At 35.9% G+C, this 16,351-nt stretch overlaps 1 protein-coding gene across 11 annotated transcripts in view; it reads right to left on the bottom strand.

The window, feature by feature from the left end:
• LOC117331334 (membrane-associated guanylate kinase, WW and PDZ domain-containing protein 2-like) overlaps window positions 1-16,351 on the bottom strand; it is a 101,536-nt gene that overhangs the window by 62,502 nt on the left and 22,683 nt on the right. For 9 of the 11 annotated variants that reach the window (XR_004533502.1, XR_004533503.1, XR_004533501.1 and 6 more), the window contains exons 5-6: window positions 15,688-15,770; window positions 14,885-14,905 (exon numbers count right to left, since the gene is read on the bottom strand). Coding sequence is in view for 8 of the 11 variants with exons in the window: in XM_033890008.1 (XP_033745899.1) it covers window positions 14,885-14,905; window positions 15,688-15,770 (104 nt within the window). In the remaining 3 variants the exon portion in view is untranslated. The remainder of the gene's footprint in view (window positions 1-14,884; window positions 14,906-15,687; window positions 15,771-16,351) is intronic. The other 2 variants (XM_033890010.1, XM_033890015.1) reach the window with 1 other exon arrangement.

The following is a 16,351-nucleotide window of genomic DNA, read 5'->3' as shown; positions in this document are numbered from 1 at the left end:
TACTGTATGGTCAGGACTTGTGGAACCAAACGTGCTAATCCACTGTTCTGGTCTGGTTCTACAGCCATTTCCAGTGTAAACAGTACCCTATCAAGTTCACAAATTATTCTCATAATCTACCTCAGCTGTTTTAAATAAAGATCATCCATTGTACATCTGACCATCACTGGTTTTCTGTTTGGAATAGTAATGTATACACTCTGGTATACACCAACAAATCTTCTCCTTCAATGCTTTAGGCTAACAGGCCATCTGTAGTGGTACAGCATCAATTTAAACAGTATTCCTCAAAGCATGGCACATATGTCACATTCTAAATAATCTCATTTTTGAAGTTCACATCATTCTAATCAATTCATCATGTCTGATGAAAAGAAGTTAATTTGTTGTAAAGATAAAAATGTAATTTCTTCCCTAAGGAAAATAATCTCCTTCAGTATCAAGCAGTGCTGTGAATGTGATGTAAAATGTCTATCACTAGAACCAGATTTCATGGTAAGCCACCTGGAATATTCAGAAAACACTTATCGGTGAAATTGAAATTCTGGATCATTACTTGGAATGTTGACTCTGAAAATGGGGTCTTTTATACCATTTGTGACAAATTATCTGCCCTTTGGTGTGAAGCTCTCCATATGAGACTTGGAACACTAATCAACATTCCAGATATAATACCATTGATGGATTTTTTTTGTGTTCAGGCACTGGTGCCTCCACAGTATCATTACCAATCTTCATTCCATTAAATCGCCTTACACTACAAAATAAGACAGTGGTTATATTTGCCATTTCATCAGCTAGCCAGCATGCAAGGTTACAATTAGAGGTCACTGCAGGCTGTACTCGACACCTCCATAATATGGTAAATTAACACCTCAACACAGAAAAAGGGATTGTAGCCTTGTGATTGGTTCCTTTACTATACTTAGACATTCCATTTGTTAATTACAGGTAGCAATTGTACCATTACCATAAAACAGTCTGAAAATATCCCTACAGTAGGAACCTCGGCACTAACTCCACACCAAATCACTACCTTTGTGGAAGTTTGTAATGAACATCTTCAGCACAGTCAATGGTACTTCCCTATGGCTGTGTCTTTAACACATGCCTGATAATATAAGTTCTGTCTTTTAAATCTCTCAAAAAGATGGTTATTTTCCAATAAATGTCCAAGTTTACGTCCTCTCACAAATAAAGCTCTCACAAATAAAGAACACCCTATCAGGTTTTATATGCGTGCCTATACCATCTATAAGGAAGTCACGTGCCTATACCATCTATAAGCTAAAGGCACGTGCCTAAAACCACCTACAAGCTAAAGTTGTGTGCCTACACCACCTACAAGCTAAAGTCACGTGCCTAAAACCACCTACAAGCTAAAGTCCAGTGCCTACACCATCTACAAGCTAAAGTTGTGTGCCTACACCACCTACAGTTAAAGTCCCGTGCCTACACCACCTACAAACTAAAGTCCTGTGCCTAAACCACCTACAAGCTAAAGTCACGTGCCTAAAACCACCTACAAGCTAAAGTCCAGTGCCTACACCATCTACAAGCTAAAGTCCTGTGCCTAAACCACCTACAAGCTAAAGTCACGTGCCTAAAACCACCTACAAGCTAAAGTCCAGTGCCTACACCACCTACAAGCTAAAGTCCAGTGCCTACACCATCTACAGTTAAAGTCCCGTGCCTACACCACCTACAAACTAAAGTCCTGTGCCTAAACCACCTACAAGCTAAAGTCACGTGCCTACACCACCTACAAGCTAAAGTCCAGTGCCTACACCATCTACAAGCTAAAGTCCTGTGCCTAAACCACCTACAAGCTAAAGTCACGTGCCTAAAACCACCTACAAGCTAAAGTCCAGTGCCTACACCATCTACAAGCTAAAGTCCTGTGCCTAAAACCACCTACAAGCTAAAGTCCAGTGCCTACACCACCTACAAACTAAAGTCCTGTGCCTAAACCACCTACAAGCTAAAGTCACGTGCCTAAAACCACCTACAAGCTAAAGTCCAGTGCCTACACCACCTACAAGCTAAAGTCCTGTGCCTACACCACCTACAAGATTAAGTCGCTTGCCTACACCACCTACAAGCTAAAGTCGCATGCCTACACCACCTACAAGCTAAAGTCGCGTGCCTACACCACCAACAAGATTAAGTCGTGTGCCTACACCACCTACAAGCTAAAGTCCCGTGCCTACACCACCTACAAGCTAAAGTCCCATGCCTACACCACCTACAAGCTAAAGTCCCATGCCTACACCACCTACAAGCTAAAGTCCCATGCCTACACCACCTACAAGCTAAAGTCTCCTGCCTACACCACCTACAAACTAAAGTCGCGTGCCTACACCACCTACAAACTAAAGTCCCGTGCCTACACCATCTACAAGATTAAGTCACGTGCCTACACCACCTACAAACTAAAGTCCCGTGCCTACACCACCTACAAACTAAAGTCCCCTGCCTACACCACCTACAAGCTAAAGTCCCGTGCCTACACCACCTACAAACTAAAGTCCCGTGCCTACACCACCTACAAGCTAAAGTCCTGTGCCTACACCACCTACAAGCTAAAGTCCCGTGCCTACACCACCTACAAGCTTAAGTCGTGTGCCTAAACCACCTACAAGCTAAAGTCCCGTGCCTACACCACCTACAAGCTAAAGTCCCGTGCCTACACCATCTACAAGCTAAAGTCACGTGCCTACACCATCTACAAGCTAAAGTCCCGTGCCTACACCACCTACAAGATTAAGTCGTGTGCCTACACCATCTACAAGCTAAAGTCGTGTGCCTACACCACCTACAAGCTACAGTCGCGTGCCTACACCACCTACAATCTACAGTCCCATGCCTACACCACCTACAAGCTAAAGTCGCGTGCCTACACCATCTACAAGCTAAAGTCGTGTGCCTACACCACCTACAAGCTTCAGTCGCGTGCCTACACCACCTACAAGCTAAAGTCGTGTGCCTATACCACCTACAAGCTAAAGTCGCGTGCCTACACCACCTACAAGCTAAAGTCCTGTGCCTATACCACCTACAAGCTAAAGTCGCGTGCCTACACCACCTACAAGCTTCAGTCGCGTGCCTACACCACCTACAAACTAAAGTCCTGTGCCTATACCACCTACAAGCTAAAGTCGCGTGCCTACACCACCTACAAGCTTCAGTCGCGTGCCTACACCACCTACAAGCTCCATTTTACAACCCCATGTCTGTGTCTGATGTTACATTGTGTTTGTAAACTCAGCAGTACTTAGACCATCGACAGCTGTCACACGCCACAGATAAATGACCCTGTTATTGACATTTGTAAAGGTTAAAAACATTTATGGCAAAACCTTAAGAATAAGATTATTCATGCTTCATGGGAAGCTTATTTTCTGTTCGCGTTCCAATACAGCTTCAGTGGCAGCTGGACATTTGTATTACCTAACACACTTCTGCTTGGCAATAACACACTGTCACCATTTTGGTCCTGTAACTTGAGGATTTATTTCTTATAAATTTTTTATTATTGTATTATAATTTATTTAGCTACATGACCTGCCGGGAGGAACATATTCTCTGCTGTACTTGTAGATCAATATGTTTTTGAGTTAATAATACTTTCTTTCCTTTTTATACAAAAACAAAAAGCAGTGACGTTGGTATATTTTTCCAGTCTATTGTTTACAATACAAAACAATAAGATCGGGTGCCTGTTTACTATGTGTTGCTCTTTAGCCTTACCACACATTGAGCCAGGAAGCTGCCATTTCAACTCTTCAAAACAACAACATCAAACTTGATGCACCATTTGCAAATGTGATCAGCCAAAATACCCAGATCCTGCACTTTGTCATTTAAAGCACATATATAGACTACAGACATGAAAATTCCATTTTCTATTTTTGATGTATCTACTTGTTTGAATAGAATCTGTGGTATATCACATTTTAACAGGCTCCTTTAGCACATAGCCTTCCTATAATACTACAGAGCCCATCCTCATCCATTACAAGGTAAAATACCTCCAATCAACGCTCCTCCTCGTGCATCAGTATCATTGGTCGGTCCTGTATCATTAAGTCTAAACCTCTTTGTCAATGTGGATTATTTCTAAGATAGGTATTCTAACTACTGATAAGATTTAACATTAACAATGTATCAGAACCAAGGATGAATAGATACTAATAATATACTTAACTATATTTAGATTGTATATAATACTATATATTGAATACCATTACTTACACTAAAATGAACTTGAACAGTTACTAAAACTAAAATGACCTTGAACAGTAACTAAAACAAAAATGACCTTGAACAGTAACTAAAACTAAAATGAACTTGGACAGTAACTTAAACTAAAATGACCTTGAACAGTAACTAAAACTAAAAGGAACTTGAACAGTAACTAAAACTAAAATGACCTTGAACAGTAACTAAAACTAAAAGGAACTTGAACAGTTACTAAAACTAAAAGGAACTTGAACAGTAACTTAAACTAAAAGGAACTTGAACAGTAACTAAAACTAAAAGGAACTTGAACAGTTACTAAAACTAAAAGGAACTTGAACAGTTACTAAAACTAAAAGGAACTTGAACAGTTACTAAAACTAAAAGGAACTTGGAACAGTAACTTAAAATAAAAGGAACTTGAACAGTAACTAAAATCAAAAGGAACTTGAACAGTAACTAAAACTAAAAGGAACTTGAACAGTAACTTGAACTAAAAGGAACTTGAATAGTAACTAAAACTAAAAGGAACTTGAACAGTAACTTAAACTAAAATGACCTTGAACAGTAATTAAAACTAAAAGGAACTTGGACAGTAACTTAAACTAAAATGAACTTGAACAGCAACTCACACTAAAATGACCTTGAACAGTAACTTAAACTAAAATTACCTTGAACAGTAACTAAAACTAAAGTAACCTTGGACAGTGACTAAAACTAAAATGAACTTGGACAGTTCCTCACACTAAAAGGAACTTGAACAGCAACTCACACTAAAATGACCTTGAACAGTAACTAAAACTAAAATGAACTTGGACAGTAATAAACTAAAATGAACTTGGACAGTTCCTCACACTAAAAGGAACTTGAACAGTAACTCACACTAAAATGACCTTGAACAGTAACTAAAACTAAAATGAACTTGGACAGTAACTTAAACTAAAAGGAACTTGAACAGTAACTTAAACTAAAATGACCTTGAACAGTAACTAAAACTAAAAGGAACTTGAACAGTAACTAAAACTAAAAGGAACTTGAACAGTAACTTGAACTAAAAGGAACTTGAATAGTAACTAAAACTAAAAGGAACTAGGACAGTAACTCACACTAAAATGACCTTGAACAGTAACTTAAACTAAAATGACCTTGAGCAGTAACTAAAACTAAAAGGAACTTGAACAGGAACTAAAACTAAAAGGAACTTGATCATGAACAGTAACTAAAACTAAAAGGAACTTGAACAGTAACTTAAACTAAAAGGAACTTGAACAGTAACTAAAATCAAAAGGAACTTGAACAGTAACTAAAACTAAAAGGAACTTGAACAGTAACTTGAACTTAAAGGAACTTGAATAGTAACTAAAACTAAAAGGAACTTGGACAGTAACTCACACTAAAATGACCTTGAACTGTAACTAAAACTAAAATGACCTTGAACAGTTACTAAAACTAAAATGACCTTGAACTGTAACTAAAACTAAAATGACCTTGAACAGTTACTAAAACTAAAATGAACTTGAATAGTAACATGCCAACACTTTACACATGAATACCTGAACTATTAAAATGACCAAGACAAAGTCAACAAAATCAAATAATTTACTAACAGTCCTGCATTTACAATGTGTTTAGATGTATATATGGGTCAATGCTTGTGGGCATCAGACCTGTTTGAACATTGATTCAGACTTGTAATCAATAAGAAGATCAAAAGTCAGAAACAGGAAATTCTGGTTAATATAAATGTATGGAAGACGATAGAAGATTGAGACATACAGACTTGAAGTGGACCGAAACAGTCAGTATTATTGTAACGAGGGGGAAATAAATGGAGAATTAAACCTATTGTAATACCTGTAGCCAGTCTTGCATATCTCAGGCATGACAACAAAATGGATCAATTGACAGGTACCAATGGAGCAACACACCCAAATAGCTGTGTATCTCTGGATCAATATACACTCTGTACCTAACAAGCCTTGATGAAAGGACAATACAGTCTCTACCTACATAGCTCGACGTTTTAATGGAAAATGGCTTTTCAATAATGTACTTCCTGTAATTGAAAATAACCTTCAATATATTAGTTTAGGATAAGCAAAATGTTTGCTTTAAAAGAAAAGGTGACATTTCACCTCAGTCTATAATCAATAGTATGGATTTTAGAGGAACAATTATTTGCGTAGCAGACATTACATTATGTAGATGTACAGAAAGGTCTTGGTTTAATGTTACATGTCTACTGCAGCTTCAATAATTAAATATTGTAAACTATAGCATATCAGTACAAGTGCAATCAATGATTGCGGAAGCTCACCGGTGGCAGCAATCACACTATGCATTCATTTTTTATGTATGTATAAGCATGTCATTTTGAAAGTGTATGTCACATAATATCACTCCTAGACCTCTAATGGATGGATAAACCAAATAAGAAGGGTGTGGACTTACAAGCTTTTCAAAACTAACACCCAAAATCTTTAAAGTGAGTTTTTGTGTCAAAAAAAGTAAGTCCACTAAATGGTAAAATGCCAAAATGCCAATTTTTTCTGCATGATTTGCCACAGCATCACTCCTGGATCTCTAATGAATGTATAAACCAAATTAGAAGGGTGATAGGTGTATACTTTTGGACTCACCCCCCAAAACTTTAAAGTGAGTTTTGGTGCCAAAAAAGTTAAAGTCCACAAAATGGTAAAATGCGAAAAAATCACAATTTTTTTCTGCATGATTTTGCCATAACATCACTCCCACACCTCTAATGAATGTATAAACCAAATTAGAAGGGCATGAGGTGTATACTTTTGGACTTACAAGCTTTCCAAAAACTTACTCCAAAAATTTAAAGTGGGTTTTGGTGCCAAAAAAGTTAAGTCCACAAAATGGTAAAATGCGAAAAAATCACATTTTTTTTCTGCATGATAATTTGCCATAACATCACTCCTACACCTCTAATGAATTTATAAACCAAATAAGAAGGGCAAGAGGTGTATACTTTTGGACTTACAAGCTTTCCAAAAACTTACCCCAAAAACTTTAAAGTTTTGGGGTGGGACGCCGACGCGGACGCCAGGGTGACAGCATTAGCTCTCGGTTACTCGTAACCGGTGAGCTAAAAATGTATACAACTCTACAGAGTTCCCTAATATTGTAAACTATAGCATATCAGTAAAATGTATACAGAGTTCCCTAACATAAATAGCTACCATAAACATGTTAATACCACAATGAGGACACCCTGATTGGATTCTATCACTATAAACCCAAACCACATCGATACAATTGACCACTTTTATTATATATGATAGTATATATAGCTGAGGGAATGAGACATCTTGATCACTTTTCAGCAGATATGATCTAGATTTATACAACAGGAAACAATAGCCACTGCTCATTAAAAATCCACATAGCACCTTACGTTTAAAGTTACCTGTATCCTATGTAAATGAAGCATAAATCTCCAGCATATTTTATTGGATTTTACTATTCATGAATACAGAACAAGTCTATACACTTCTGGACCTGTAGTCTCCTTGTTATATCATCTTTCTGATTCAATGACAAAATAAATTATATCTAAATGTTTGTATTTTGTAAAGCTATGGCCACACATCTGTTTCAACTGAGAGAAAAAACAGAAAGATCTGTAACATGGGTAACAGGTCGGAATCTGTCTTTGTCTGTGGTTGTTTACATCCTACACTATCCAGACTGTTACCAGTGTGTACAGGAGACCAGGGTAATGTTACCACTATCAGATAGTCATGTTCTTTCTTATCAGCACATCACAAATTTCTGTCTGTACATAAAAATATTAGGGTTGACCTACCATTTTAGCTCGACTTCAGGAGCTGGGTCATAAAAGTGGCACACATATTGCTTATTTATTTTCCTTATCTCATGTTCAGTCGTTTGAAAATAAAACAGAAATGGAAATACAGATTTAAAATGTATTTTCTCATTTACTGAAACCAAAACAGGAAAGATTATATTAATAGGTATGGCCTTAACCTGGGGAGAATATATCAAAACACAGAGAGACCGAATTAAGAAGTCATAATTCTTACTTTGTTTTACTTGGAAGTAAAACCTGTGTGAAGTGGTTTTATAAGTGAAGCATGACAAACTCCTTTTGTAAGGGGAGATAAGTCCCTGATAACACGGACCTCCCTAGACATCAACACAAAGGCAAACTTGTACACCACACAGCTGGCCTATCAGTGCCCCTCCCTTACCACCGCTCACATCACCATGGTTTCTGGTCAAACTTACAGAAAATCTATATCTTTCTAAGGTTTTGTGTTTTCCAATAGATTTCCATGACAGGTTGTAATTGATCATCATAAAGAACTGATTAAGTTCTTATCCAACTTGTAGTCTGGTACTTTTCATACATTTTCATTGCTATATGATATCACCATGTGATCAAATATATATCCCCTTTGTCTGGTGGAGTAACAGTACAAATATCTATCCCCTTTGTCTAGTCGAGTAACAATACAAATATCAATTCACTTTGTCTAGTGGAGTAACAGTACAAATATCTATCCCCTTTGTCTAGTCGAGTAACAATACAAATATCTATTCACTTTGTCTAGTGGAGTAACAGTACAAATATCTATCCACTTTGTTTGATTAAAATAAGTTTAAATTTCAGTTTTTACAGAGAATGTATCCACTTCTGTTGATAGTAGAGAACCAATCATCAGCACAACATGACAAATCAATGATGGATCAGTGATGGATCAGTGATGGATCAGTGTATGTTGTACCACACACAACATGACAAATCAATGATGGATCAGTGATGGATCAGTGATGGATCAGTGTATGTTGTACCACACACAACATTACAAAGCAATGATGGATCAGTGATGGATCAGTGATGGATCAGTGTATGTTGTACCACACAAAGCTCAATCGATATCATGGCTGATATTTCAATCTACACTCTCATCCAAGTGTAAAATATCGCTTGTTAGATTTCAAATATTGTACAATCAACTTAGACCAATCAATGACAACCCCATTGTTATATAACATATGACATTGTATATATATATATCTGAACCCTATTAATTCTAAGCTCCTTAATCATCTTAGAGAAGAAGAAAAATTTAAATCAGATAAGGACCTGTTTCTTTTTTTAAATGCAATAACAATTGATCAGTAATCCAATTAAAAATGAATCTGCTCAAAAAATGATTTTAGTTTATTCAACTCCATCAAATATGTAGTATTATATTTAGTAATCTGCTCAAAAAATGATTTTAGTTTATTCAACTCTATCAAATATGTAGTATTATATTTAGTAATCTGCTCAAAAAATGATTTTAGTTTATTCAACTTGTATCAAATATGTAGTATTATATTTAGTAATCTGCTCAAAAAATGATTTTAGTTTATTAAACTTGTATCAAATATGTAGTATTATATTTAGTGTCTGGCCACTTCCAATGGATCCAATTTCCTTTCCTTTTAATGCGATTAGATTTCATCCAAATCTCTACAAAAATGTCATGTTCATCTTGTGTAAACAAACCTGTAATCAAAATGAGGAAAGAAACCAAGAACAATCATTTTTATTTACACCAGACTACAGACCATATCTTTTCTAAGCCACCAAAAACTATTTACATCTATTTATTTTTATTAATCATTTAAAGGTCTGTTAATAGGATATATGATATGTATGAGAAAACCTATTGAAAATATAGGATGCAATAAGTTTTGCTTGACCTTTTCTCTACAAATGCTGTATCATTTATATCATATATGAAATATTTACATACATCATGAATCTGAATGAATAAGATAAATCTTGTAATCTTGAGAATCCATTTCTGATATTGTAGTTTAAGGAAATTACAGATGTCATGCTGAAATAACAGAGTGTTTATATATAACTAATGACTGCAGCCATTATTGTTTTCATTACCAGGACTATACAAGTACCTTACGATGGACATGTGATCACAGCTGGTTATACAGATATCACATTAACTACACAGGAAGATACACCATCTAATGTTGATATATATCTCCTTCAGTATCACCATTACTGTAATATTTCAGTTTGGTGGAAATACAAACAGAAACAAACGGACAGATAAGAATCCTACAAGTTTACTAAGAACATGAAGAATATGGATGAAGGACAGGTTTGTTTGTATACAATAAGTTTATCTACCCTCATTGATAGTAAATATGATCAGGTCAGAAATATGATCAAAGGAAGCTAATATAGCTGGTAATGCTACTTTGCTAGTCAGTGAGGATGTTTGTACAGTAATACTGTGCAGCTGTACTGATAAACTAGAGCTGGAATATCACCCAACAGCAAGGAAGGAAAGCTGAATTAACAGAATAAACACATATCGGATGTTTATAGATAACCTATTAACGCTTCAAATATACTTCAACAGAAACATTTCATCATATATCTCACCTAATACACTTCATCATATAACTCACCTAATACACTTCATCATATAACCCACCTAATACACTTCATAATATAACTCACCTGATACACTTCATCATATAACTCACCTAATACACTTCATCATATAACTCACCTAATACACTTCATCATATAACTCACTAATACACTTCATCATATAACTCACCTGATACACTTCATCATATAACTCACCTAATACACTTCATCATATAACTCACCTAATACACTTCATCATATAACTCACCTAATACACTTCATCATATAACTCACCTAATACACTTCATCATATAACTCACCTAATACACTTCATCATATAACCCACCTAATACACTTCATCATATAACTCACCTGATACACTTCATCATAAACTCACTTAAACATCATCAATAACCACCTATACACTCACATATAACTCACCGGCAGTCATAATAACTCACCGAGAAAACGCACAAAACCACCGAAACAGAAAGCACAAACTCACCGAAGAACGGCCAGAACCCACGAAGACACGCAGCAGAAACAACGGAACACCATAAAACCACCTAATACAACCACAAAACTCACCCAAAACACTCACAGAAACCACCAAACACCACAAAACCACCAATACACGTCACAAAACCCAAACCAAACACCAGCAAACCACCAAAACACGCACAAAACCACCTAATCCCACTTCATCAAAACTCACCAAACACTCATCATATAACTCACCTGATACACTTCATCATATAACTCACCTGATACACTTCATCATATAACTCACCTAATACACTTCATCATATAACTCACCTAATACACTTCATCATATAACTCACCTAATACACTTCATCATATAACTCACCTAATACACTTCATCATATAACTCACCTGATACACTTCATCATATAACTCACCTAATACACTTCATCATATAACTCACCCAATACACTTCATCATATAACTCACCTAATACACTTCATCATATAACTCACCTAATACACTTCATCATATAACCCACCTAATACACTTCATCATAAAACTCACCTAATACACTTCATCATTCACCAATTAGCCTACCCAATATCCCCCATACCCTTATACAATTCACCAATTAGCCTACCCAATATCCCCCATACCCTTATACAATTCACCAATTAGCCTACCCAATATCCCCCATACCCTATACAATTCACCAATTAGCCTACCCAATATCCCCATACCCTTATACAATTCACCAATTAGCCTACCCAATATCCCCCATACCCTTATACAATTCACCAATTAGCCTACCTAATATCCCCCATACCCTTATACAATTCACCAATTAGCCTACCCAATATCCCCCATACCCTTATACAATTCACCAATAGCCTACCCAATATCCCCCATACCCTTATACAATTCACCAATTAGCCCTACCCAATATCCCCCATACCCTTATACAATTCACCAATTAGCCTACCCAATATCCCCCATACCCTTATACAATTCACCAATCAGCCTACCCAATATCCCCCATACCCTTATACAATTCATCAATTAGCCTACCCAATATCCCCCATACCCTTATACAATTCATCAATTAGCCTACCCAATATCCCCCATACCCTTATTCAATTCACCAATTAGCCTACCCAATATCCCCCATACCCTTATTCAATTCACCAATTAGCCTACCCAATATCCCCCATACCCTTATACAATTCACCAATTAGCCTACCCAATATCCCCATACCCTATACAATTCACCAATTAGCCTACCCAATATCCCCCATACCCTTATACAATTCACCAATTAGCCTACCCAATATCCCCCATACCCTTATACAATTCACCAATTAGCCTACCCAATATCCCCCATACCCTTATACAATTCACCAATTAGCCTACCCAATATCCCCCATACCCTTACACAATTCACCAATTAGCCTACCCAATATCCCCCATACCCTTATTCAATTCACCAATTAGCCTACCCAATATCCCCCATACCCTTATTCAATTCACCAATTAGCCTACCCAATATCCCCCATACCCTTATACAATTCACCAATTAGCCTACCCAATATCCCCCATACCCTTATACAATTCACCAATTAGCCTACCCAATATCCCCCATACCCTTATACAATTCACCAATTAGCCTACCCAATATCCCCCATACCCTCATACAATTCACCAATTAGCCTACCCAATATCCCCCATACCCTTATACAATTCACCAATTAGCCTACCCAATATCCCCCATACCCTATACAATTCACCAATTAGCCTACCCAATATCCCCCATACCCTTATACAATTCACCAATTAGCCTACCTAATATCCCCCATACCCTTATACAATTCACCAATTAGCCTACCCAATATCCCCCATACCCTTATACAATTCACCAATTAGCCTACCTAATATCCCCCATACCCTTATACACAATTTCAGTTGGATGTAGAAATCATTCAGGAAAGGCATCTACAACATATTTTGTTGATAATATAAAGCAGAGTATATAGTATACATCTCTATTATGGTACATTGATACAGATTCTGTCTGAGTACCTAATGGCTCGTTCTGTCTGGATATGGTTAAACTGAACAAGCTGCTGGAGTACAGGTGTATGCACTACATGAACTGTGTATGCTGGTCCACAGTGAAGAAGGGAGGGGACAGACAGTGTGTTTATATGCCAGGATTGATATTGTTACATGGAAATATTACTATCATAGATAGCTTCTCTAAGAAAGCATTGTAATCAATTGTTACGATTAACAAAGGCTATTGTTAATGAACAGTCATGAAAAACTAAGCAGCATACTTTACTGTCGAAATAAAAAGTTTTATAAACAAAAGCAATTGATCATAAAAGATTTCACAATGCAAAAATACTAGTGATGATTTTTTTGAACTCTGTAAATGTTCAAGGTAGGAGGTAGACTTGCATAATCTGGTTAACATTTCAATAATGTATGGTTTTCTTCATAAACAAATCTGCATAAATATGTTGCAAAAATATTCAAATGCAGATGTGCACTTAATTCAATGGAGTATATATATTCACCTATAACTCGAATTGTTGGTCTCACTGAAACGAATCAATGTACATAAACATATGGTGAAATGGTATGGTACATCTGAATTATGATTCTATCTTTTGAGCTAATCAATGACTTAACATTATAAGCAAAAGACACCTATTTGTAAGTGATGAACTCGGACTAGACATTTCAACTCTTCATTGCCATTGTATTCATTTGCTATATATCATTTGCTATCTATATAATTTCATCATTAAACTTTTACATCATCATGTATTTGCAGAATTATTTGAAGATGTCCAGACGTCTTATATACATTCTTATAAACTTGACTGCAAATTAAATATTTTCATTGTTAAATAATTTCTCATGAGAAAAATATCTTTGAGTAATTTTTAATACCTATACGATATAAACAAGTTGTTTGTATTCTTTTATACAATTTACCCATATACCAGTTGTATAGTGTATATTTGTATGTCAAATGTTTAGTTTACATACATATATATATATTACAATACTGTATTACATATTTAGTTTTGATATAAACTTTAGTATATATGTCAAATATCTAGTTATATGATACTGGTGTATAATTACTACATCAAATATTTTTCTTCAGAATATATAGTCCCCATATATCCTCAGCCTTATTAAAAGCTTGTAGGAGATATAGAAATGTGTTAGCTGATGATACAACTTGTAATACAACACATACAATGGGGACAACAATGGTGAATTACAATATACTGATGTGTTCTCAGGAAATGGCCTCACAGAAAGAGAAATCTGGTATACCTACCATATAACAAGCACATGTGAATGTACAAATTTTAGAAGCCATGCGGAAAATAAAACTAGGGTAAACTAAAAGTATCAAGGGTTTCATTTTAGAAAGATATATTTTATAAACAAAGACAAAATCCAATCTTAACGCATTATGTAAACACAGACTTCTGTAGATTTGTTTTGTTTGATTAAATCTGAACATATTACTGAAGAACGTTCACTAAAAAATGAAACCCTTGAAAATGTAAACAACTACGTTCAACTAAAAATAAAGGAAGGAAAAAAAAAGGAAAATATGAAAATTGAATCCAAAATTTGATTCTGTCTCTGGTTGCCATTTGAGGACTTTTCTGCTAATCCATGCCCTGTTCTTACCTTCTGAGTCGGTCGACTGGCCTATATTTGAGGAGAAAAGATAGATGTCAGGGCCAAGAAATAGGTTCAAGTCAAACAGAGTAACTTCCCTTATATACTATATTGGGAAAATGTTGGCGATAACTTCATAAGTCAGGAGGAGTTGTTTCCCCTGCTATATAATGCTTTAATGTTACTATAATAATGTATTTAGTGGTGCTATGATATAAACATTTCTCTAAACAGACAAACTTGTTTTCTATCAGAACAGATTACTAACACTAACTGACACTAATCACAGAGTCTTCCAAGGATTTGTCCTATAATTCCATCTTTCCATGGATTTGTCTGATCATTTCAGTTTGCCAAACACCATGATCACTTAAATCGCTTAAAATGATCTGAATTATATAATAATTTATAAGTGGCAACGTCTCTAATGTGTGTGGCAGTAGTCAGAACAAGTCTGAATACATAAGACATCAGAGTAGGACACCATGTCATGTCTCAAGTAATGACCTGTGATATGATATTTCCTGGAGCGGTTAGACAATGATTAAGGAATAGGTAAATATCATACTCAGGAGAGTGAAAGGAACAAAGGGAAACAACCTGTATGTGTAAAACTGCAGAACAAACAAATGAATTGAACTTATCAATTAGTATATAAAACTATTAGCTCATCAAAAGTTTCTCTGTCGGACAGATTACTACACTAGCAAAGAACAATAAACTTAGCTACTAATTAGATATACACAATAACCTATGATATGTTAGCCATTCAAAATCAGACACACTTCACAATTTTCCCTCAGCTTACTTACCATTATCTGAACATTCCTTGGCCGACTGTTTCTGTAGATGGGCTAATCGGGGGTCTAACCAATGTGTGTTCTCCGTCTCATGGCTGTGAAAAATAAAGCAAATAAGGATTTTTAGATGGCTTTAACAGGATACAGGAAACCATAGGAAGAGGCCCAATAGCCTGAATCTAATATTAGGATGTAGACAACAATGGAATGAACTGTCAAAACAGGTTTGTTTTTACTCATTTCCATGATGTTAGCTTAAAATGATGATGATTAAAAATGACTGCCATGGTTCATCAATTTCTAAGTTTTAAAATATAAATAACACAAACTATTAGCTTGCCAGCTTAAAAATACCCCAGGCTTCCAGGCATCATTAATACCAGTCAAATGCCATAGCAAAAAGCAAACTCAGAAATTACCAGTAACAAATCTGGAGGTTTGAATCTAGAAAGTCAACTTTCATCAATGTCCTGTATGAAATTTTCAGTTCAGCTTTGTAACACTTGCGAGTAGCATGACAAAACCTTCAGTCTTTAACAGAAAAGTGCTGTGTGAAGTTCCGCCATTAAAATCTAATCTGCTTAAATAAAATGGCTCAAAATGTCAAAGTCAATGATGCCTTATCCCAACTGTGGTCTCTGTATCACATTCACCATACAGACATCCTTACTGTTTA

This window comes from Pecten maximus, chromosome 7 (assembly GCF_902652985.1).
Source record: "Pecten maximus chromosome 7, xPecMax1.1, whole genome shotgun sequence".
Taxonomy (NCBI): domain Eukaryota; kingdom Metazoa; phylum Mollusca; class Bivalvia; order Pectinida; family Pectinidae; genus Pecten; species Pecten maximus.
This window is presented reverse-complemented; position numbering and strand designations above follow the sequence as displayed.